Source organism: Canis lupus, chromosome Y (genome assembly GCF_048164855.1).
Source record: "Canis lupus baileyi chromosome Y, mCanLup2.hap1, whole genome shotgun sequence".
NCBI lineage: Eukaryota > Metazoa > Chordata > Mammalia > Carnivora > Canidae > Canis > Canis lupus.
In genome coordinates, this window is record NC_132877.1 from 1083154 (window position 1) to 1106957 (window position 23804).

Genomic DNA, 23804 nt, shown 5'->3' on the forward strand with positions numbered 1-23804 from the left:
TCCTTGTCCTACAGAACCCCATGGGGAGTGCTGTGTAGACCCCTCCTCTCCCTCCTCTCCTACAGAACCTCATGGGGAGTGCCACTCAGACCCCTCTCCTCCTGTCCTAGGGAACCATACAGGGAATATTGTCCTGGACCTTGTCCTCCCACCTGATGTACAGAATCCTTGACACGTCTGGTTATATGCACATGACTCATGGGCTTGAGCTCATGACAGCAGCTCTGAGGGCTACAGGAAGCACCGGGGACCAGGTCAGTCTCAGGTTGTAGAGTTTCGGGGGCCCATGAGTCAGAGTGGGTGTCCAGTTCTGTGTGAATGGAAGAACAAGGACGCAGGGGACCCCCTACAGCCCCAACGATCGTGCTCCCCTAAAATGCCTATCTCACCTGGAACGCGCCTCCCCAGATCTCCTCCCTGCCTTATGCTACACAAGGAAGACCGCACAGTTGGGTTAGGCAGCATTTAATTGTTCATGGCACTTGTAGCAAATTGGCACATGATTATGGCTCAGAATCACCTACTTGGGGATTACATTCAATGTTTCTTTTGGCCCTTGATTTCCTGCAAAGGTAGGACGGCAGACAGGAGACCTCTGGGGACACAGCCGTGAAGGCGGACGGCTATGAACAATGCAGACATGGGGATCTGTCACAGACCTGTGCTTGGTAGACAGAAGGCAAGGTCTTCCCCAATGCAGCAGCTACCCCGAGAAGGTGTCCTGGGACACGTCGGTGATGCCGGTCATCTGGCAACTTCTGGCCCACAGCTCTGTTTGAAGATCTAGGTCATACGTGACTGCGAGAGACTTGGTCTCTTTCTCGTTGTACAGGTAGCGGCCGCCAAGTCCCTCCAGGTCCGGGGTGACCGCTGCATAGACCGACGTCCAGGCTCCCTCATCTGGGGTCTGTGGGGAGAAGGAAGAAGGCCAGGCCATGTCAGCTTTTAGAGCAGAGCGCATGGGATTCTCAGGACCCCCACAGGTGCCGTTGGGTGAGACAGCATGCTCATCACCTGGGTCGGGAAGCTCAAGCAGAAAGCCACGAGCGCAACCTAGCGGGGTCAGAGCCCTGCAGCTCCTGGCTTCGGGTTCGACACATGCCAGGTTGCACTTCCGAGATGGGTTGGTCCATTTCCACAGGCAGATGCATATTAAAATCCCAGACGTGCGTCGTCAAGTTCTCCAGCTCCTGATGAACCCCAAATGCATCTTATTGGCTCAAAGCGGATGAATGCGGAGCCTCTGTGTTTTAGCAACACTAGTTAGCAACTGGGTGGCTCATGGCCACCATGCAGAAAGGCTCTCGGTGTCCGTGCAGCACGGTGAGCTTCCCACGGGGACGGACGCGTTCGCGGGCTACGGTCACTGCTTAGGGGCAAAGCAAAGTTCAAGCAGAAGCTGGAAACGTGGACGACACATGTGAGGGGTGGGAGTCGGCGTGGTCAGTGGGTGTTGGCGTGGTCAGGGGGTGTCGGCGAGCCAGGAGGAGCTCAAGAGACTGCGAGTGGTGGGAACCAAGGCGCCTCCGTGCAGCGCTGTGGTTCCAGATCCAGAACCGACGGTGTCCCCCTCGCTTCTTATTGTCAGGATAAAGACGTTTTCAGGAGCTTATTTTGTTTAATAAGCTCAACCCGCCCTCCACTCTGGAGCTTCCCATGTGCCTCTGTAAGTCTAAACAGCTGACCCCCAAACAACACAGGTTTGAACTGCGCGGGTGCACTCAGATGCGGATTTTTTCAATAAATGTAACACAGTTTCATACATGTGTTTTCTCTTCCTCAGGATTTTCTTAGCTGCGTTTTCTTTCTCTATTGTGAGAATACAGCATATAGTACACACAACGGACAAATATGGGTTCCCCTACTGCGTGTGGCATCGGTAAGGCTTCCAGGCAAGCGAGGGCTTCAGTAGTTCAGCTTCGGGGAGTCAGAGGGGATACTGGGATTTTCAACTGCATGGGGGGTTGGCATTCCCATGCACACACACACTCACATGCACACATATATTCACATGTATCTGTGCTCACATGCACACACATATACTCCCTTGCAGACACATAAACTCACATGTACCTTCCCATGCACACATACTCATATGCACACAAACACATCCACACATGCACACACATTCACGTGCATACACGTAAACTCACATGCACACACGTAGTCACATGTAAATGTGCTCCCTTGAGACTCACTCACATGCACACACATGTATCCATATGTGCATTCATACATTCACACACATATACACATACATACTCATGCACACAGATATTCACATGCACACACATACTCATGTGCACATATGTTCATGTGGACACACATGTACTCACATGCACACACATATACCCATGTCTACACACATACATTCACATATACACACATACTCATGCACACAGATATTCACATGCACACATACTCATGTGCATGCATATGCTCACATGGACACACACTCACACGCACACACATATACCCACGTCTACATACATACATTCACATACACACATACATACTCATGCACACACATATTCACATGCATACTTATGTGCATGCATATGCTCATGTGGACACACACATACTCACATGCACACATATATACTCATGTCTACACACATATATTCATATACACATACAGACTCATGCACAGATATTCACATGCACACATTCATGTGCATGCATATGCTCACGTGGACACACATGTACTCATATGCACACACATATACCCATGTCTACATACATACATTCACATACACACATACTCATGCACATACATATTCACATGCACACATACTCATGTGTGCACATATGCTCATGTGGACACAGGTACTCACATGCACACACATATACCCATGTCTACACACATACATTCACATATACACATACATACTCATGCACACACATATTCACATGCACACACTCATGTGCATGCATATGCTTACGTAGACACACACATGCTTATGCACACGCACATGCACTCATGCATATACACATACATTCACACAGCCACACATACATTTACACACACACTCACCTGCACACATACACACAATCACCGTAGCTGGCCCTGGGCAGCCAGCTCTGCTAACATACAAAGGGGCAGAAAAAAAGAGTTGTTTTTTGGCTACAAGGCATCTTGCGGAGAATTAATCACATCCACTTACCAACAACTATCATGTGCTTAAGTACATGATAGATGTGAGGTTTAAAAAAGCAACCGCTGATCGTTTGTAGAACATTTCAAAGCCTTGGGCTTATAATGAAGACGGAAATGAGATTTCATTTGTATTCTTTAATTCCTAAATGTTTTGACAGCTCATGAAATAGATGGTTTTATTCATTTATTTCTCATTACATCTCATATCACATGCTAATCATCACCCATCAGAGCCATTATAGGACGAGCCCGTGTAAAAGGGAGGGTGTCATGATGTTGAGATGTACATATGTGTGTAGAGACATGTGCACACACATGCTCACATGCACCCACACACTCACCCATAGACACCCATATGTGCTCATGCACACTCACATGCTCCCGTGCACACATGCATGCTCACCAAGATGCACACGTGTACTCACCCACACATATATGCACCCACATGCACAGTCACATGCTCACATGCACACACATATTATCCATATGCATACACATAGCCCACATGCACACACGTGCTCACCCACAAGCGCTCACAGTCACACACATTTGTACATGCAATGCTCACATGCACCCACACACTCACCCATATACACCCATACATGCTTACATACCCCACACATGCACACATACATGTTCACCCACACACACGCACACTGTTCACCCACATGCACACATACATGCTCACATGCACCCACATGCATATTCACCCACATGCATGGACAGTAGCCCACATGCACACACATGTGCTCACCCACAAGCTCTCACACACAGGACTTTAACCTTTGGGAACTGATCTGCATCTGCATCATCTGGAGGAGGAGGAAACACCCAAGAATCTTAGGACCTGGGTTCAAATTCTGCCTCCACCTGTTAACTGCAAGACCTTCACCGAACCACCATCCCTCTTAAGCCTGTATCCTCTCCCGGAAAATGGATATTGTAGCAATACTTTTCCAAACGAGTATCAGGGGAAACAAATGGCACCTCATAAGTGACCCATATAAACCCAACTGCGAATGGTAAACAGTAAACACGACAGGGGTGGCCATACTGTGTGCTGGGCATTGTGCCAAGGACTAACACCCATTTCACAGGTGAGGACCCAGAGCCCAGAGAAGACTAGTGCCTTCTCCACAGCACAGAGCTGGTGGGTGGAGACGCCGGGATTCGTACCCAGGGCCGCCACCTCCCTAGCCAACGTGGTTGCCCATAGCGTGTGCTGGTTTCTCCTAGAAAACACTCAGAAAGGGGCTGGGAAATGCAGATGGGACAGTGGGTTTGGGAAGACTTGTGAGCCCAAATGAGCTCTTACAGCAGGAAACATCTCGTGCAGAGAGAGAGAGCCACCACACCTGCTTAACCAAAGGGAGAGTGTCCACGGGGCACAGCTCCTGCTTCTGTCTCGGCGAAGCAGGAAGGCTGAACATCCACCAGAAAGCCTGAAATGACCTGGACTGTGTTCCCTCCCGACCCCAAATACATATGTTGAAGCCCTCACCCCCAGGACCTCAGATGGGGCTGTATTTGGAGGTCGGGTCTTTAAAGAAGGCATTAAGGTACCATGAGGTTGTTAGTGTGCATCCTGATCCCATAGGGCTTGTGTTCCTATAAGAAGAGAGGAGAACACGGACACACCCAGAGGGACGACCACATGACGACACGGGGAGAACACAGGGTCTCCACGTCAGGAGGCCTCAGCCCGGTCTGGATCTCACACTCCCAGCTCCCAAGACGGAGAGACGATGAATGTCTAATGTTGAAGCCACCTCGTCTGCCTCGGCAGCCCCAGGCAGACTCATACGACGTCCGTGTGGTTTCTCCTCCCCAACTGGGGGCTACAGTGACAGCTGGCCGCGGTGGCTCTGTGCCCGTCCCAGGAAGGAGCTGTGTGCACATGGCTTTTCCAGGAAACAGGTGCTTATGCCTCTACTCATGGGCCGCATTGAGTCATGGCACGGACATGCTCTGATTCAGCAGGAGATACTTCTAACATACATCTCCAGTGAATGCATGCATCCTGTTCTCACCGAGTGTGCATCTCCCCCCCCCCCCCCCGCCACCCCTCAGTTCATATGTGGAAGCCCTAACCCTGAACGGATGGTATTACCAGGTGGAGCCTCTGGGCCATAATTAGGGTTGCATGAGGTCATGTCAGCAGCAGCGCCTGTCCTCATGATGGGATTGGTGCCCTAATAAGGAGAGGACACCCCAGAGCTCTCCGTCTGTCCATCACGTGAGGACACAGGGACATGGCCATGCACGTCCAGCAGAGACGTCGCAGGAGAAACCAACGTTGGCCACGCCTGCATCTCAGATTTCCAGCCTCCAGACTATGAGGAACAAGTACCTGTTGTTCAAACCTCCCCCGTCTGTGGGATTCTGTTCAAGCTGCCCAAGCTGATGAGTCCATGAGCCGACACCAAGCTCTATTTTTGAATGAGGCCACATTCCAGGTTATGAAAAAAAACACAAGGAGGAAACAACCACCCGTTTTTCCCTGAATCTCTTTGAGCTAGAACCCTGCACGCCACAGTAGTAGTGGAGGGTGAGACCAGCTTCAGTGGGAGCGTGAGAGACACCTGAGCTGCATTCTCGCTTTTCCTGTGCTTCCTCTCTTCCCTCACTTTTCCTCTTGTCTCTGTTTTGTGTTACTACCTGACATCTTGCACCTGTGGTACCTGTGGCTCATGGCACCATGATCCACCATTGGCTGGGCACCAGGTCACGGGCTGGATGTCCCAGGGAGCCACCCCCGCCCCCAACACACACACACACACACACACACACACACACACTGACAAGGAAAACTAGCTGGGTTGACTGCTAACAGGTCCAGCCCTGCCGCTCTTGAAGATCTTGGGCACGGTGATTCACTGTTGCTAACTCAACGCTTCACGTTGGCAAAAAGGCAAGATCAAAAGGCTTCCTCTCCTGTGACCCCTACAATCCGTCCCTGCACGGTGAACACGTAGACGATATTTCATGACTAATAAGCTCAAGCTTGGAGATGCTCGTCTCCAGCAAAGAGAGTTATTCATCCGTTCTTCCTCTCTGGGATCACTGCTTGGGTCATTCGGTGATGGAACCTCATGTCCTAGAGAAGCTCAGCGGAGCCCATGATCTGCTGAGAGCTCTGGGGTCACGAAACCGCAACAGGCTAACGATTGCCAACCAGAGCGGGTCAACGAAGGAGAATCTCTAGCTTAGTCTGTCCCGGAGTATCTACAGGAACACAGCTGACGGCATTCAAAGCTGCTCTCCTCCAACACGAAAATGGACGTTCTGTGCCTGTATCTATAACCACACTCCCCTTCTAGAGTTTTCTAAGCTGAGCATGGAATCGTTTGGTTTTGTCTTGTTTTGTTTAATTCACCTGTAAGGATTGTCTCCTCTAGGAAAGTACCTGGGATCCGGTAGTCGGCTGTGTTCAAAATGTCTGGGCATTCAGGTCCATGATGACGAGCATGACGGAGGCAAATTACAAAGTACCTAATTAAGAGAGACATGCAGAATGACCCAATCAACTCTGTGCTCTCTCTCTCTCTGGCCTCAAGGAACACCAAGGACGGATGACCAGCATCCAACGGTGCACCTGCAGATCTATCGGAGCCCCCCGGCAAAATTTGATTATCTGCCCGTGTGCAGTTGTAGTTGAGGTGAGCTGTCTTCCAGCTCATTCCCGGGATGACGAAGTATGTTTCCCGGGCGCTGGGTAGGGAAAAAATCAGCCGGTGTCTGAATAGATAAGAAGGTCCTCTAAACAATGCTTCCTCAGGCACAAATAACATATCCCATCTTATCTACAGCTTGTAAAAAAAAAAAAAACAAAAAACATATATATCATCCTTAAAGACTTGTAAGATGTCTAAAATGTAAAACCAAACCCAAGAGGGGAACGTGTTACTCTTATCAGAGGCGGGGGGATCACTAAGGAACCAGATGCCCGCGGGGAGACCAGGGAAGAGGGCTCCGCGTATTTATAGTTAAAGGTTTTCTCTGCACGAAGCCGCGGCTGGAGCTGGAAGCTATGCACCCCGTTTCAATTGGATTCAGCACAACAAATGCTTATTAAATGCTCACCAGTGTTTTGTTGGCTCTCGGGGCAAAGAAAGGCAATTTTGAAAACAACCCCGACAACCCTGGAGTTGACAACAGGCAGGGGCTATGGGTCGATGGTTGGGCACAAGCGCGTGAAAAAAAAAAAAAATAAAAAAAAGAAGCCCAGTAAGTAGAATAAATACAGGATGGAATTTAAGGCGTGCTAAATAGAGCTGCAAGCAATGTACGGTTGGAGGGAAACATGAATGCCTTATAATTACATAATTACATAGCGCTTTACAGTTTTGGAAATGCTTTCACATATATTATGTTAGCAATTTTCACAACAGTCTTATGAGATATTATTATCCGGAATTAACAAATTACCAAAGCGAGGGGCATCGCGGAGGATGAGAAGGAGAGGGAAGGGGTGGCCAGATCTCGGTTCTTCCGGAGACCCCAACCCTCTGCATCTCGGTCCTCAATCGGCCTCCCTCTGGGCCCATCCCCCATGCCTATGGATTCCTTTTTCTTCTCCTTCCGTGTCTTCATGTTTGAAATGAAAACCCAATTCTGCTGTCTTCTGAGCCACAGACATTCACGGCAGCCCTGCTGGTACCTGGAAGTAGAGACTCAAGGTCGAGCATCCCTAAATCCCTCCTTGGACGTTTCCAATCACCCCGTCATCTTGACAGGCACCACCATTACCCTCACTTTCCTGAGTCGGAAACCCCATATTATCCTGATTCACATCTCAGAATCAACCAGCCAAGATGTCTTGATTTTATCTCTGGAACTAGTGTTCAAAATGATTTCTCTCCCTCTCCACCGCAGCCAGGACCACCTGCACCCCTGCAATGGTCTATAAGCAGAGCCCTCAGAAGCCCCATGTCCTGCAGTCCATCAGATGCTCTGTAGGCTGGATGGCTCTGTAGGCTCTGACCCTATTACCTCGTCACTGACATTTCTCAACTGGCGCCTGCCCTGAAATCCTAAGGTGGCCACTGCTTGTAACAGATGATAGACTTGTCTCTTGGTACACCTGAGATGTGGCTCTTCGGAGAACTGAGACATGGGTAGCTCAGATCCTTTCTAAGTCTTGATGGGGGACACAGTTGACGTGGTGTCAGTTTGACCACCCGCCATCTTGAACTACTTTCTCTCTGACATATGGTTGCAGCATTGCTCATGGACCCTTGCTTAACCTTCAATCCACCTTCAAAGGCTCCATCCCCAGGAAGCCTTCTCCTCCTGCACCCGACGCTAGGACAGACCACTGCCACCATATTCGTCCTTTCATCAATCATGAAAATGCTCAAAGTCAAAGCAAGTGATAGCTAGTGGAGTCGCCATAGCCCTGGGAGCAATGATGGGAAATGCCCACCTGACTCTCCAGTGACCATTCTTGATCACTCTGCACCTGGAGGGATGCATGAGAGGTCATCTGTCCAAATGAACATCATGCACTGACTCCCCGCTCCACGCATCCTGATTTGATGTCATCTTCATGATACCCCTGTGGGGTAGCTCTTTTTCCACCTGCTTTACAGACAAAGATGCTGAAGCCAACACATTGGGCAAAGACATAAGAGAATAGTCTTGATAGCTGGGATCCAAGGACAGCGAGTATGAGTTTCCCTTGGCTACTCTTTTTTTTTTTTTAAGATTTTATTTATTTATTCATGAGAGACACAGAGAGAAAGAGAGAGAGAGAGGCAGAGACACAGGCAGAGGTAGAAGCAGGCTCCATGCAGGGAGCCCGATGTGGGAATCGATCCCGGGACCCCAGGACCACACCCTGGGCCGAAGACAGGCGTTAAACCGCTGAGACATCCAGGGATCCCGTCCGTTGGCTACTCTTAGTGAATTATCATAAGCTTCGTGGCTTCATACAACACAGAATTAGCACATTAAAATTCCACAAAGTCAGAAGTCTACAGTGAAGGTCAATGGGTAAAACCTGGGGGTTGGCAGGGGCTGTGTTCCCCCTGGACGCTCCAGGTGAGGGTCTGTCTCCTTGTCCCCTGTCATTGTCCGACTGACTCTCCCTCCTCTGTCTTATGAGGACCCGTGTGATGACACTGGGCTCCCCTGGGTCATCTGGCATCTCCTACACCCCAGGATGGAAGAGTAATAGTGGTAGGTGCCTATGGCACGAGAGAAGGTCAACTGAAGGTTGTCAATTCAGCGTGCGCTTGAATGCTGATGAACGATGGGGAGGAGCTGATGATGCAGAGGTGGGAAGAAGGATGGCCAGACGTGTGTCCTTGACTTGATTAATTAAACGCGCCATCCTCCTGACACATCCATCAAAAAGCAATCAAATGACCCCACGAGTGGGTTGATTCAAATGTATATTAAAGAGAACCAACCAGCACTGGTCACATATGTTGTGAGGTGAGCGAGCACATGCTACACTGTCCATTTGATCCTTTTTAATTGGAGACCCGTGTATAAAGTATTCCAAGGAGGCCTGCTATTGTTTGACGTGAGCCCCGTACAGGGGTCCCGACGCCCACGGCACTGAGAATCACGCTTTTATGTGGCACCCACTGAACCCGAGGCCGGAAGGCAAGCAGATAGGGATGATGCCCCAATGCATGGGCCCCAACCCTGTGCTGAGCTACAGACTCTGTGCTGTTTCCTGATCCTATTTTTACTTCATTTCCATCATAATGAATATTCTTCCTACGACTTAGGTCTACAGCTTCCATATTCTTTTCTCTTCTGTACAGCGGCGGCACCACGCACACAACGGCCGGCCTGAGGTCATTTTTAATCCAAGCGGGCAGGTGCTGCAGGACGCAGGCCCAGGCGCTCTGGGCTGGGGCCAGAACGAGGTGGGTGTGGACGCTTCCCTGGCCAAAGAAACTCTTTTGAAATCTCTTTGCTTGAGGAAGTAGACACCAAACGATGAGTTGGTAGGAAGGCAAATTGGAAAGGAAGGGAGGTGATGAAGCCCTAAAGGGAGCTCCAGGTCTCGGCTGACCTCATGAGCAGTGCTCGGAGGGAATCCAGAGCGGGTGTGGGAGGCGGACCCCGCAAAAAGGCTTGGGAACCATCCTCATTAGTTCCCAAACTTGAAGAAACAGACAATTATCTAAGAGATGAAGCTGTCAACACTGACGTGGAAAGAGGGAGGAGTCCCCAAGAAAGCAGTATGTATTAGAGAAAAATTTGAAAACCGAGCTGGAATTATCTTTCTGAAAATTCCCAAACCCAGAGAGTTTGCAAAGGCTAATATTTCCACTTTTCCAAGGTACAGAGTTCTCACGATAATTACATTAGGGCTGAACTATAAGAGAGAAAAATACGGGGGGAGAAGTGGGCTTCTCGATTCTCTCGTTCTTTTGCTTTCTATGATTTTTATTTATTTAAATTTTTTTTTTAAGATTTTATTTATTTATTCATGAGAGACACAGGCAGAAGGAAAAGCAGGCTCCCTGCGAGGAGCCTGATGCGGGACTTGATTCCGGACTCCAGCGTCACGACCTGAGCCAAAGGCAGATGCTCAACCACTGAGCCACCCAGATGCCCCTATGGCTTTTTTTTTTTTTTTTTCTTAAACAAATCATCAAGACTTTAGTATCTCAGCTTGATAAAGATAGCACAGAATGGGATCTACAGCGTTGGGGTAAACATTAATCCAGAAGTCCTCAAAGAAGTGGCTGGGGAATGGGATCCTCTCGTGTACTGGACAACACTGCTGCATTACAGCAAGAATCATTCTAGAAATTGAGGACCATCCATTCTAGAGTAAGATATGGATCCACATTATCCAGATAAGGGAGTTAAAGCAAACAAAAACGTAGTCATCTCTGTAGATCCGACTCGGCAGATGTTTTCTATAAATGGCTGAACAGTAAATATTTCTGGCTTTGTGGGCCATCTGATCTCAAGGCCTTTATAACACGGACAACGTGTGAATGAATAAGCATGTGTGCCAATAAATCTTTATCGACAAACCATGTGGCCAGCCCGTGCACCACAAATACCATAATTTGGTATGTAGCGAACTATTTTGTTTTGGGTAAAATTCAACATTCATATTTCATTCAAAGGAAATGTAAAATGGGAATGATATACAGCATAGTACATAAGAAAGTACAGTGCGTGGGACCCCTGGGTGGCTCAGCGGTTTAGCGCCTGCCTTCAGCCAGGGTGTGATCCTGGTTCCGGGATCGAGTCCCACGTCGGGCTCCCTGCATGGAGCCTGCTTCTCCCTCTGCCTGTGTCTCTGCCTCTCTCTCTCTCTCTGTATCTCTCATGAATAAATTAAAAAAAAAAAAGTACAATATGCAATTGACAATATATATCTATAAGAAAATCATTACATGATTCACCATCAAAATGGCAAATAAGATATGAGTTGCCTACACCACCTACTATTTAGTTGCCTATCGAGTAGGTAAGAACATCTTCAAGAGAAGCACACATAGAAAGAAGAAGAGGGTTATGATATTTGCACATTAAAAATTCAATACGGCTTGAAAATTAAATCGAAATCCAGCTAATTTAATTAAATAGACCAGAAGTGTATGAAAAAGAGGACGTCAGAGTTAGAATCCATAAAGACGTAAGGCCAGAGGCATTCTCAGTACTTGCATCATGTGTTGGTAAAACTGCCCTTGAGAGCCCAATGGCATGCTCTGGAAAACGTGGACGAGAGAACCTTCTACAACCTTCTCATTCTAGAGCCCGCCATGTTCCCTAGAGCAATGGGGATAGAAGCAGATGTGGAGGTGTATGATTGATCCCTCAAGGCAACATTTCTGGAAACCCCAAAGAACTAGAAACACCCCAAATGTCTCTGATCTGGAGGACAGGTCGAAACCGTGTTGTACATACATGTGGATGGGTGCCACCGGGGCAGGATCGAATAATCTACTTCTCCAGGCGTCCATAGGGATTGATTTTAAACACTGAGTATGGAGAACTATGAGTTAAATTGGTCCCCCCTACCCGCAAAAAACCCCACACAAGTTGAAGTCCTAGCCCCTAGTACATGGGAATGGGACCTTATTTGGAAATAGGGTCTTTGCAGATGTGATGAAGTGAAGGATCTGAGATAATAGATAGATAGATAAGAGATATAGACAGATGGATGAATGGTTGGATGGATGGATGGATGGATGGATGGATGGATGAATAGATAAGAGGTGTAGGTAGATGGATGGTTAAGTGATTGGATGGATAGATAAATATGATAGACACATGGATTGATGGATACATGGATAGACACATAGACAGACGATAGATGGTAGATAGATACGACGGAGAGATAGATAGGTCTTTTCTCCTCTGCCCACAATGTTTTATTGTTTTATGAGAAATTATTCTAATGTCTTTTCTCTCTTCTGCTGCTGTTTAATCTGAAAATGGTCATAAGTTTTGACATTTCTGAATCAATAGGACACAGAAGATGTTGGCCACCAGTTTCTGGTTTTTCCACCAGCTGATGGGAGAGAGCTGGCTCTAGGGGCTTTCTGATAAAGCTCCCACTGCCCTGGTTGGGCTCCAGAGGATAGGCCTGCATCCAAATCCGGGCATCTGTGAATCGACACTGATTTGGAAATAGGGTCTTTGCAGGTATATGAGCTCGTCCTGGATGAGGATGAGCCCTACATGCAATGACAGGGGTCCTTGTAAGAGACAGAAGAGGAGACACAGACACAGAGGAGGAGCCACGTGAGGATGGAGATGGAGATGGAAGGGATGAGGACACCAGCCTGGGGACACCTGGGGCCTCAGACGCTGGAAGAGGCAGGAGGGACCCTCCCCGGAGCCTCTGGACCTCACTGGTCCTGCCCCACCTGGACTCAGACATCTGGTCTCCAGGGCTGGGAGAAGATGAATGTCTGTGGTTTTAGCCCCTTTTAGCTTACATGTGCCCCCCAGGAAACTAATCTACTGAGCAAAGAAAGCAAATCACAGATATCATTCTACTTACCTTGGGGTCAAAGAACGCAAAGTCAAATTTCAGAGACACACATGTGTGAGACACTCATGAAGAGAAACAAGAAAACAGTGGATGCTACGGACGTGTGGGTTAGTTCCTGCAAGTGCATTTGGGGGGAAAGCTTGGGCACCTCAGGTGGTGTGACAATGTGACTTCTGACCATCGAATGTATTTTGTTGTATTCACGGTTGGCAGTGTTTTGAATAAAACCTATTCACAGCAGAATCAAACATCGCAGCTTCATAAAACAATTAGCAACAAATGCCAACAGGAAAGGTACAGGCATTTACGGAGAATTAATGAAACACCTCTTGAGAAGCATTAGGGTTCTGGTCACAATTCCAAGATGCGGGGCTGCCCCCCACGTCAACCCAGTTCTGACCTATCTACCTGGCCGTGGCGTCAGATCCCACAGGGTAGGGGGCTCAGCCCTACAAGCCTGCCCGGCACCCCCTACGTCATCACCAATCCAGGTTGTCACCTGTGCTTCTGACCCACCCAGGTACAGAGTGGAGGTTCCCAGGACATCCTCCTGGGGTCTCACTGATCTCCTAGGGTGACTCACAGGGCCCAGGAAACAGGTCACTGGCTAGATCACGGGTTTTTTATCACAGGCTCTAACTCAGGAACAGCCAAGGTAAAGGGATGCCTGGGGCCAGGTGTGGAGACGGGCGTGGAGCTGCTTCCATGGCTTCCCCAGGTGCACCTGTCGGCCCAAACCTGCACTGCCCACCAACCCGGAAGCTCTCTGAACCCCGACCTTTCATTTTCTACAAAGGGAGGCTTTATCGCAGGAATAAATCATTGGTCGCCGGGACTGATTCAACCTGCAGTCCCCGCCTCCTCTCCCGGGAGGTCAGGGGTGAGGCACAAAGTGCCCAGAGGCTTCTAATCACGTGGCTGGTTCCCCTGGCAACCGGCCCCCTCCTTAGGGGATTTCCGAAAGTCAGCCTATTCACATGACAAAAGAGACCTCCGGGCTCTCCGCACCCACCGGAAATTCCAAGGGTTTCGGGAGCTCTGGGCCAGAAACAGGGCAAAGAGCAAACATGTGTTTTCATTATAAATCACAAAGTCGCAAGCTTGGAGAAAGACACAACTGAGCGGAAAGACGACTTATTCTCTGACAAAGATGATCACCGTGTGAGGTCTCAACGCCCACCCCACCCCAGATTAGTTAGAAATGCCTGCCAATTAACTTCCGTTCTGGTTCTCCTCTCCTCTGTCCGTAACTCTAGCCCGGCCCAGCCCGGCCCTGCCCGGCCCAGCCCGGCCTACTCTACTTTGTTCCCTCTTATTTTGTCCTCTTCCTCTCTACTCTAGTCTATCCTACCTGATTATTTCTTATTCTCTTCTATCCTATTTTATTCTTTCTTACTTTATCCTATCCTATCCTGTTTTTTTGTGTCCTATTCCTCTTCCCTTCTCTTTTCTCTCCTATCCTGTCCAGCCGTTTTATTCTATGCTATTCCTATTCCTCTTCTCTTCTCTTCTCTTCTCTTCTCTTCTCTTCTCTTCTCTTCTCTTCTCCTCTCCTCTCCTCTCCTCTCCTCTCCTGTTTTATTCTATCCTATTCCTCTTCTCTTCTATCCTATCCTATTCTCTTTTTTCCTATCCTATCCTGTTATTTTATTCTATCTTATTCTATCCTATTCTGTTCTATCCCATCTTACTCCTTCTTCTCCTATCCTATTCTGTCTTGTTCTATCCTATTCTGCTGCTCTTTGTTTCCTCTCTTCTATCCTATCCTATCCTATCCATCCTATCCTGTTTTATTGTATCTTATTCCTCTCCTCTTTTCTTCTCTTCTCCTTTCCTATCCTAGCCTATCCTATCCTACCCTATTTTATTCTATCCTATTCCTCTTCTCTTCTCTGTCCTATCCTATCTTGTTTTATTCTATTTTATTCCTCTTCTCTTCTCTCTCTTCTATTGTATCCTATACTATCCTGTTTTATTCTATCCTATTCCTCTTCTCTTCTATCCTATCCTGCCTTATTCTACTCTTTTCTTATCCTATCCTATATTATTCTATTCTATCTTATTCTATTCTGTTCTGTTCTATCCTATCTTACTCCTTCTTGTCCTATCCTATTCTATTCTGTCTTGTTCTATCCTATTCTGCTGCTCTTTGTTTCCTCTCTTCTTTCCTATCCTATCCTGTTTTATTGTATCTTATTCCTCTTCTCTTCTCTTCTTTCCTTTCCTATCCTATCCTATCCTATCCTATCCTATCCTATCCTATCCTGTTTTATTCTATCCTATTCCCCTTGTCTTCTCTTCTCTTCCCTTCTGTTTTCTCTTTTCTTTCCTATCCTATCCTGTTTTTTTGTATCCTATTCCTCTTCTCTTCTCTCTCCTATCCTACCTTATCCTGTTTTATTCTATCCTATTCCTCTTCTCTTGTCTTCTATCCTATCCTGCCTTATTCTACTCTTTTCTTATCCTGTCCTATCCTATATTATTCTATTCTATCTTATTCTATCCTATTCTGTTCTATCCTATCTACTCCTTCTTCTCCTATCCTATTCAATTGTCTTGTTCTATCCTATTCTGCTGCTCTTGGTTTCCTCTCTCCTTTTCTCTCCTATCCTACTCTATTCGACTCAATTCTAGTCTCTTACCCTGTCTTATTCTATCCTGTTTGATCCTATCTTCCTTTATTCTATCCTATCCTGCCTTATTCTACTCTTTCTTATTCTATCCTATCCTATATTATTCTAACCTATTCTACGGCACGCTATTCGGTTACTCTTTCTTAATCTACCCTACCTTATTTTATTTCATCCTATCCTATCCTATCCTATCCTATCCTATCCTATCCTATCCTATCCTATCCCATTTTATTCTATTCTAGTCTTTCTTATTCTATCCTATTCTATTGCATTCTATTCTGTTTTTGTTTCTTATTCTATCCTGTTTTATTCTATTCTATCCTACTGTACCCTATTCTATTCTTTCTCATTCTATCCCATCCTACTCTGTTCTATCCTACCCTATCTTATTGTTTGTTATTCTATCCTATTCTGGTTTATTCTACTCTATTCTAAGTATTCTTTTTTTATTCTATCCTATTTGATCCTATCCTGTTCTGTTCTATCCTATCTTATTCTTTCTTATTCTATCCTATCCTATCCTATTTTATCCTATCCTATTCTATCCTATCCTATCCTATTTTATTCTATCCTATCCTATCCTACTCTACTTTATTCAGCCTTACTCTATCCTATTCTACTCTTTCCATTTTCATTCTATCTTCTATCCCATCCCATTTCTCTCTGTTCTCTTCTATCATAAAAAGCTGGCAACAGCCTAAATGTACAGATGTAGAGACATTGGGTGAATACGCAGATACATCCTCATCATCAATTCTGTTTTCTTCAAACTGCAAATCATCTAAAAGTTGATCTTGAAAAAATCATTAGGGGCAGCCCGTGTGGCTCAGCGGTTTAGCGCCTCCTTCAGCCCAGGGTGTAATTCTGGGGACCTAGGATCAAGTCCCGCATCGGGCTCCCTGCATGGGGCCTGCTTCTCCCTCTGCCTGTGCCTCTGCCTCTCTCTCTCTGTGTCTCTCATGATTAAATAAATAAAATCTTAAAAGGAAGAAGAAAGAAAAGAAAGAAAGAAGAAAGAAAAGAAAAGAAAAGAAAGAAAGAAAGAAAGAAAGAAAGAAAGAAAGAAAGAAAGAAAGATCATTAGGCCAAAGAGAGAAGGAAGCTCAGAACACAGAGCCATGGGGGAGGGCATGGCCAGAGCAGACAGGTGAATTCAGAACAGACAGGAGCATCCAGGTATTTAGAAAAGGAGAGTCCTTCCCCTCTGGGATCAGTGGGATCAGCAGAGCAGGAAGTACGGGCTTCTGCACACACAGGGACCAGCATCACTCCCTGCTGCATCCTCCCAGGAGGGATGCTCAGGGATGCACGCAGGCGAGGCTCCTTAGAGACACACGCAGGTGTGCAAAGCACGCCCAGATGCCTCCGCCAGGGGGAAAGCAGAGCCAAAATCGCATGTGCTTTCAGAAAATACTAAAGGAGTGATGCACACCTGCTGCAGGGGGATTTTCCAAACATGACAATAGCCCTCAAAGTAGGAAGTCTTCACAACGCCACAAAGCGAAACTCGACCTCTTGAGAGAACAGACAACCAATTTTAACGCCTTTGACTCGATTTTGGCTTAAATTACCCCGTCGAAGACCATAAATGACGAGAAATTGGGGGGCGGGGAGATGTGCCACAGGAGACGCATGATTAAATATCCCTCATTAAATAGAAAGGGTTTTTGTTTCTTTCTTTCTTTTTTCTTTTTTTTTTTTTCTGAGCCCGCAGCCCCCCCCCCCCCCGCCGTGGGGAAAACAAAATGGCTAAGGACCTGTTCAAAGAATTCACTCAAGAAAGTCATGTCCATAAAAGGGGATTTGGATTTTAAGTGGAACTGCTCAAAGAATTCACTCAAGAAAGTCATGTCCATAAAAGGGGATTTGGATTTTAAGTGGAACTGCAGAGGGGAGCTGGGTGATTGACAGCTGAGGCCAGATGCCAGCGTTCCCCCCCAACACCCCCTGCCGGAAGTCACAGGATGACTTCCATAGACTAGGATCTGGGTTCCCATGTGGCCCCAACACGGGGGTGCACGAAGAGCCCCAAGGTGGTGAATTCACCGCGGTCACTGTCCCCAAAGCCTCGCATCCTGCCCTCCATGGCCCTGGACCTCGTCCTTTCTCCTTTCTCAACCGCGGAAGAAATTAATACCATGCGCTCTCCAGGACCCTGGGAGCTGGAAGCGGTGCCCGGATCCCACGGCTGCGTGCTTCCTTTCATTGTCATTGTCACACGAGATGCCCCATGGGGGAAAAAGGAGCAAGAATCTAAACTGGAGCAATGAAGGAAGCTGCAGACCGACGCGGACGTGCCTGCCAATAACCACAGACCCTCCATTGCTTGATGGGAGAGCGGGGACACGGATTGGGAAGGATGATGGCCCCGTTGACAGAGAAGCAGCACCAGGGAGCTCCTACAGGTGGGATTTGGGGTGGCTTGAAATGCTGTGCACAATTCCACGCCGCGCAGAATTCAAGCTGTGTGCGTGGCGGCAGGTGCATCTCATGCACCATCTGGGTCTCTGCAGGATGAGACTTGCTGGCTTCAGCCCCACGTGTCAGAAGCTCACGCGCTTCCCCCACACGGGGACTGTCCCATCTTTGGGCAAAGGTCTCCCATCAACCTCATGGGACCTGGGGCACATCGGGGAGGACCATGTGAGTCCTGCAAGGGGCCTTCTGTGCGACTTTGTGTTTGTACAACGGAGGCAGCCTGCATCCTCCCGGGAGGGATGCTCAGGGATGCACGCAGGCGAGGCTCCTTAGAGACACACGCAGGTGTGCAAAGCATGCCCAGATGCCTCCGCCAGGGGGAAAGCAGAGCCAAAATCGCATGTGATTTCAGAAAATACTAATACGTGCTTGAATCCACACCCCCTCCCCCCCCACACACACACGGGGAGGCTGTAGCGCGAGGCTTCGGTGTTGGCGACCTGGGACACGGGGATGCTCACATTTCTGAGTGTGCACCCAACCACGGCTGGTACGTGGCCTGGGGGTGGCCACCTGTGGGGCCGTGGACCTGAGGCGGGCACAGCCAAGTAAGCGCAGGAGGCCTACCTTGAAAAACCACCATCCGAAGAGCTTCTTGATGAGACGCGTGCCCCAGAAGACGTGTCTGTAGAGGTTCGTGTTGACCACCCCGGGGTCGACCACGTTGGCCGTCACGGGGCTCCCCTGGGCGGCCAGCAGCCTCTGCAGGTGGTAGGTGAACAGGACCAGGGCCAGCTTGCTCTGGGCGTAGGCGGCGTGTGGGGAGTAGCAGCGGCTGGGGAAGGAAAGCAGGACATGGGTAAGAGGTTGATGCATTTCTCACCTGCAGGCTCCCTCACCTGCCCGGATCCCTACCTGACCAGGTCCTTCACCTGCCCGGGTCCCTACCTGTCCAGGTTCTTCACCTGCCCGGGTCCCTAACCTGCCTGTGTCACTCACCTGCCAGGCCCACACCTGACTGGGTCCCTCACCTGCCCGGGTCCCTCACCTGTCTGGGGACACAGTCTCCCACCTGCTGTCTTCCCCTAGGCTATTCTGATGTTTGGTTTCCACTCCCTCTGCTCATGACGGTTCTTCCAGTTTGTACAACAACCTTGAGGCTCCATCACCCGGGATGTCACCCAGGCCGCTGACCTGATGCCCCAGAACAGAACAGAAAGTCCAGCATCCCAGTGATCGTAAGGATGGGGCGATCCCCCCCCCACCCGCCTTTAATGTGAAGGCAAAAACAGCTGAGAGCCCAGCTCCAAAAGCTTGGCATAAATCCGACCTGTCCACATGTGACATTTGTTTCTACGTTCATTTTTTCGAAAACCGACACGCTCAGTAAAGTTTCACAGTAAATATACAGAAGTGGGAATTGGAGTGAGGTCAACGTTACCATCCTTGTGGCCTCATGACGTGCAAGGCACACGATCCTCATATTTTTTACCAGAATATATATTTTTGGAGCAGTTTTCGGTTGACGCGACACTCAGAGGCAGGTGCAGATTTCCCGTGGCCCCTCCGTGTCCGCAGATGGACATGCACGCCCCCAGCCCACGCCCGTTATCAGCATCCCCAGCAGAGGCTGTGCTAGGCACACCTGCTGCATCCGCACGTCATCACCACCCAGGTGCATAGCGCACCGTACGTTAGAGCTCATCCTCGCGGGCGCACCTCCTATGGGTTCGGGCAAATTCAGCGACCGGTGCAAGGACGGCAGGTCAGCAAAGGGTGCCAACCGGGCCAACGTGCCAATGAGCGATTGCCAAAATGATCCCAAACATGCCCTTTTTTTGTAGGGACGGATTACGAGAACAATACAGGCTGGTGGAGACCGTGCAAATTCCATCCCCGACACAAGACGAGCTGCAACCCCTCAATTATGGTCAACGGACTTGTTTTTTTTTTTTTTTTTTTGAAATGTGTCCTATGTGCTTCCCATAGGGGAGAAGATGCAGGTCCAGGAAGCAGGGGGTGATGAAGTGCAAGGAAATCGATGCCGACTTTCGTCTTGGCTTCCAGCCACCTGCGTGCCATGTGCACGCGAGCGTCGGGGTCTCCACCTGTCCTGTTGTTTGGGACGCGGCCCTTATAAACGGTGGGGAACATCAATACGCATGTTTGTCGGGGGCAAACGGAGGTGTTGTGTGATGATGGTGTTACAGGGTAGCAGGGAGAGGGGAGCACCCAGAACGTTAGGAACACACAGCGGGGACGGGGTAGGGGGTCGTCAGTACGTGCGTCTGTGTTTCTCTACACGAGGCAGGAAGAAAGTAGGTAACGACCAGCTGTTTCCGGGAGGTTCCCACCCCCATCCTCCACCTCCACCCCGTCCCCACAGGTTTATGGGGAAATGACACTCCCACCTCAGGTCCAATTAACAGGAGGACGCGATGCCCCCGCTGACGCTGGTCCTCAATGAAACCCCATAGCCCAGAAAGGCACTGGGCACCATAGACAGCGAAGGTATTGAACGTTCACGGGTAACACGCGGGCGCAACCAGAACCACACGGCGCCCCTCGCCGCCTGCGATGAGCGGACTCATTCAGGACGCGGCCGCGTGGCTCCGATCTCAAGGCTAGGCTTTAGTGACTCGCTTTTGTAATAAGCGTTGTCACAGAGCAGAATCGAGACCCGTAAACACAGATCCCTATTTTCAGTAAATAAAGAACGTTATCGGTGTCGCCGCTCCACGCATAAGCAGGAGGTCAACTTGAAACCAAAGTCATCGACGGTCATAGTCTCGCCTCCTGTCAAAGCAGAAACACTTTTCTGGTGTACTTTTGTGCTCTGCAACGGAGGGATGCAAATTAAATACGACAGCCCGCTTTACAGGGGGAAGTCATGCCAATTTTAAATACACGTATGTGGGTTTTCATAGAAAATAGCTTTAAAAAAGTGCAAAAACAGCATTAGACTTGGGTTTATTTACAATTTACGAACACTTGGTAAATGGTGGAGGTGTGAGGAGACCAACGAAAGGGCGTCTGGGCTTCCGGACATGGTAAGTTCTGAAAAGGTTAATAAATATATATACTAACAGCAGTTAAAGGGTTACTTTGGTAGGATTCGTGAATTTCTCTGAAGTTCTGCTCTAAGTCAGATCGGAGCATACTCCTGTCTACACCATGTCCGTCGATATAGTTTCTATGTGGTTTCACGGGTTATTTAACGACTCCCACGCCGGCACACAGGGCTCCTTCTCCACCAAGCTGCCCTATACTGCCCGTCAATCTCTTGTAGGACAATCAACACCCTCCCGTCCTAGAAACCCGCGGACCTTTTCTGTTATTTTTCATTGTTTCACGAGGAGTGGGTTTCCCAAACTAGAAGTTGTGCCCAGGACCATGGGATTTCTGAGAGAGTATCTCGAGCTGCTGAAAAACGCAATTTATTGAGTTTTCTTACTGAAGTAAAAAAAAAATTCAGGTGTCTCTGAATTTGCATGTCGCTCACGGTGTTTGAAACGCACATTTTCAGCTCGATAAAGAGGCGTGCAGAAGGCAACACAACCGAGGGTGTCACACTCACATCATGTGAGTAAGGTGTGAGATCTCCCTTGTGGGACATTAACGCATACATGGCACAAGCAACACGATGATGGAAAGTCCACCTGCGACCGTGAGCCCAGACGCTCCCCGGGTCCGACCCTGATCAGTCTCTTCGGGACCAAGGATGAACGGCACCTGTTCTGAGGCAAGTCTAGTCACCTGTCACCTCCAGACCACGTTTTCCATTAGCGGGACGGACACATGTCATGTGGCGCCCATCCCTGGCCTTCCACCTTTCATATTCCCGAGGACTGTGGGAATACGGACCGCGCAGCAGGGGCTCAGGAAATCCCGTGAGCAAGGAAGGGCCTCTGCGTATACACAAAGGGACGCCCCAGAAACAGCCCTGGGGACGTTGGCGCCCACGTGCCAATTTGCAGCCTTGTGCAAACGTGCGATGTGGTCGCTGATTTAACACGGCGGGCACGTCTGCGGCGTGTAATGCAATCCCAGGGCAGTGCAGAAACGCGTGAACACTTTGGGGAATTTATTGAGAGCCCTGGGTTTCCAATGAGTGACATCACGGGCTGTGAAAACGTCCGTACAAATGGCCACACAATGCACGGACACTCACTCTTCAGGTTTACACAGAGGAGCCTGTGGCCGAGGGAGGCCAGACACTCAGACAAGCCGTAGTGTAGGCGGAAGAGCCTCCTGCATATGCTGCCCAGTGGCTTGCTCAGACACCAGTCTAATCGTCGCTGCGAAGGTATTTTCTTAGATGGGATTAATGCTGACATCAGGAGATTCGGGGTAAAGCAGCTCCCATTCCATCATGCAGGTGGGCCTTGTCTAATCAGTTGAAGGCTTTAAGAGGAAACATGGAGGTCTCCTCCAAAGAAGAAAGAATGTGGCCTCATCACTATAGTGTGGAAATCCTGCCTAAATTATCCGTGTGTAGGGTCAAGATGGCAACACTGACTCTTCCTTGCATCTTGAGCCTGCTGGTCGACCCTGCAGATCTTGGCCTTGGCCGCCGCGCTGATCTTTGAGCCAATTCCTTAAATGAATCTACGTCTCTGTCTCTCTCAGTCGTACATGTAAACCATCTATAAATATTTATCGAGATGTTTTTAACTTAAATAATGACACTTTCACCCCTTTCCCCCAAAGTGAAACTCATTTTTTTTAAGAAAGCTATCCACTTCTTCACGAGTCCGTTGCCACTGATTTACAATTTTCAAGAGTCCGCCCCTCTTCTCTGTGAGTTTCCAGCAAACATCATTGCAGTGTTGGCAACGATAACTGGCCAGCTTGTGTCTACACCAGGGGGAAAGCGAGGATCGAGTTTCTTCACGTGGGAAAGCAGAGGGTTTGAAGCCCAAGGGGTTGTCGAATTTTAACATGCGGCCACCTCTCCAGCACGGCTGTCCATGCCCGCCAACTCCCGCGCGTTGGCTCCCCCTGCTTCCTCTCTGCACAGGCTCATCCTGCAGCACCTGGGCAGCCCTGTCCCCATGCCCGTCCTCAGAGACCACCTGTTCCCCCACAGAACCTCGGATCCACTTTCTCCCTCCTGCCCCCAGGGGAAATCCCAGGGAGGGTGGTCCCTGCCCCCAGGGCACAAGCAGAGAGCCCACTCACCCACCCACCCAGGAGCCTGGCTGGCTAACGGTTGGCTGAGAACTCCCTGGAAGACCGGATGGGGCATTGCCATGCATAAACACGTGCTGGAAAGCTCCCCCCGGGGCCGCACGGCTGGGCCACCCTATCCCTTGGGGCGCCGAGAGCATCCAGCCCGCACACATCCCAGACCAGGGGTCAGGGGCCTCGCAGGCAGGGCATTTCCTCCACACACAGTTACAGCTGCCCACACAAACGTAAGCTTGCACCCCAATCACACTCGGGGACTCTTTTCTCCTTAAGGAGCAGAGAGCGCGAAACACAGACAGGAACGCGGCGCCTCCTGGGCCACCAGGAGTCACCCGGGCGCGGCACACCGAGTTAGGGGGTTGGCCCCCGGCAGTTGCAAAAGAGAAGATGTCATTGCTTCAGACTCCCAGGTCCACGCCCAACT

At 49.1% G+C, this 23804-nt stretch overlaps 1 protein-coding gene across 1 annotated transcript in view; it reads right to left on the bottom strand.

Moving 5' to 3' along the window:
• Window positions 1-449: 449 nt before the first annotated feature.
• The window catches only part of LOC140629109 (polyprenol dehydrogenase-like), a 138416-nt gene continuing 115061 nt past the window's right edge, over window positions 450-23804 (bottom strand). Inside the window, exons 6-7 of the mRNA XM_072818555.1 lie at window positions 18818-19025; window positions 450-907 (exon numbers count right to left, since the gene is read on the bottom strand). Of these exons, the coding sequence (XP_072674656.1) occupies window positions 704-907; window positions 18818-19025 (412 nt within the window). The 3' untranslated portion in view covers window positions 450-703. The remainder of the gene's footprint in view (window positions 908-18817; window positions 19026-23804) is intronic.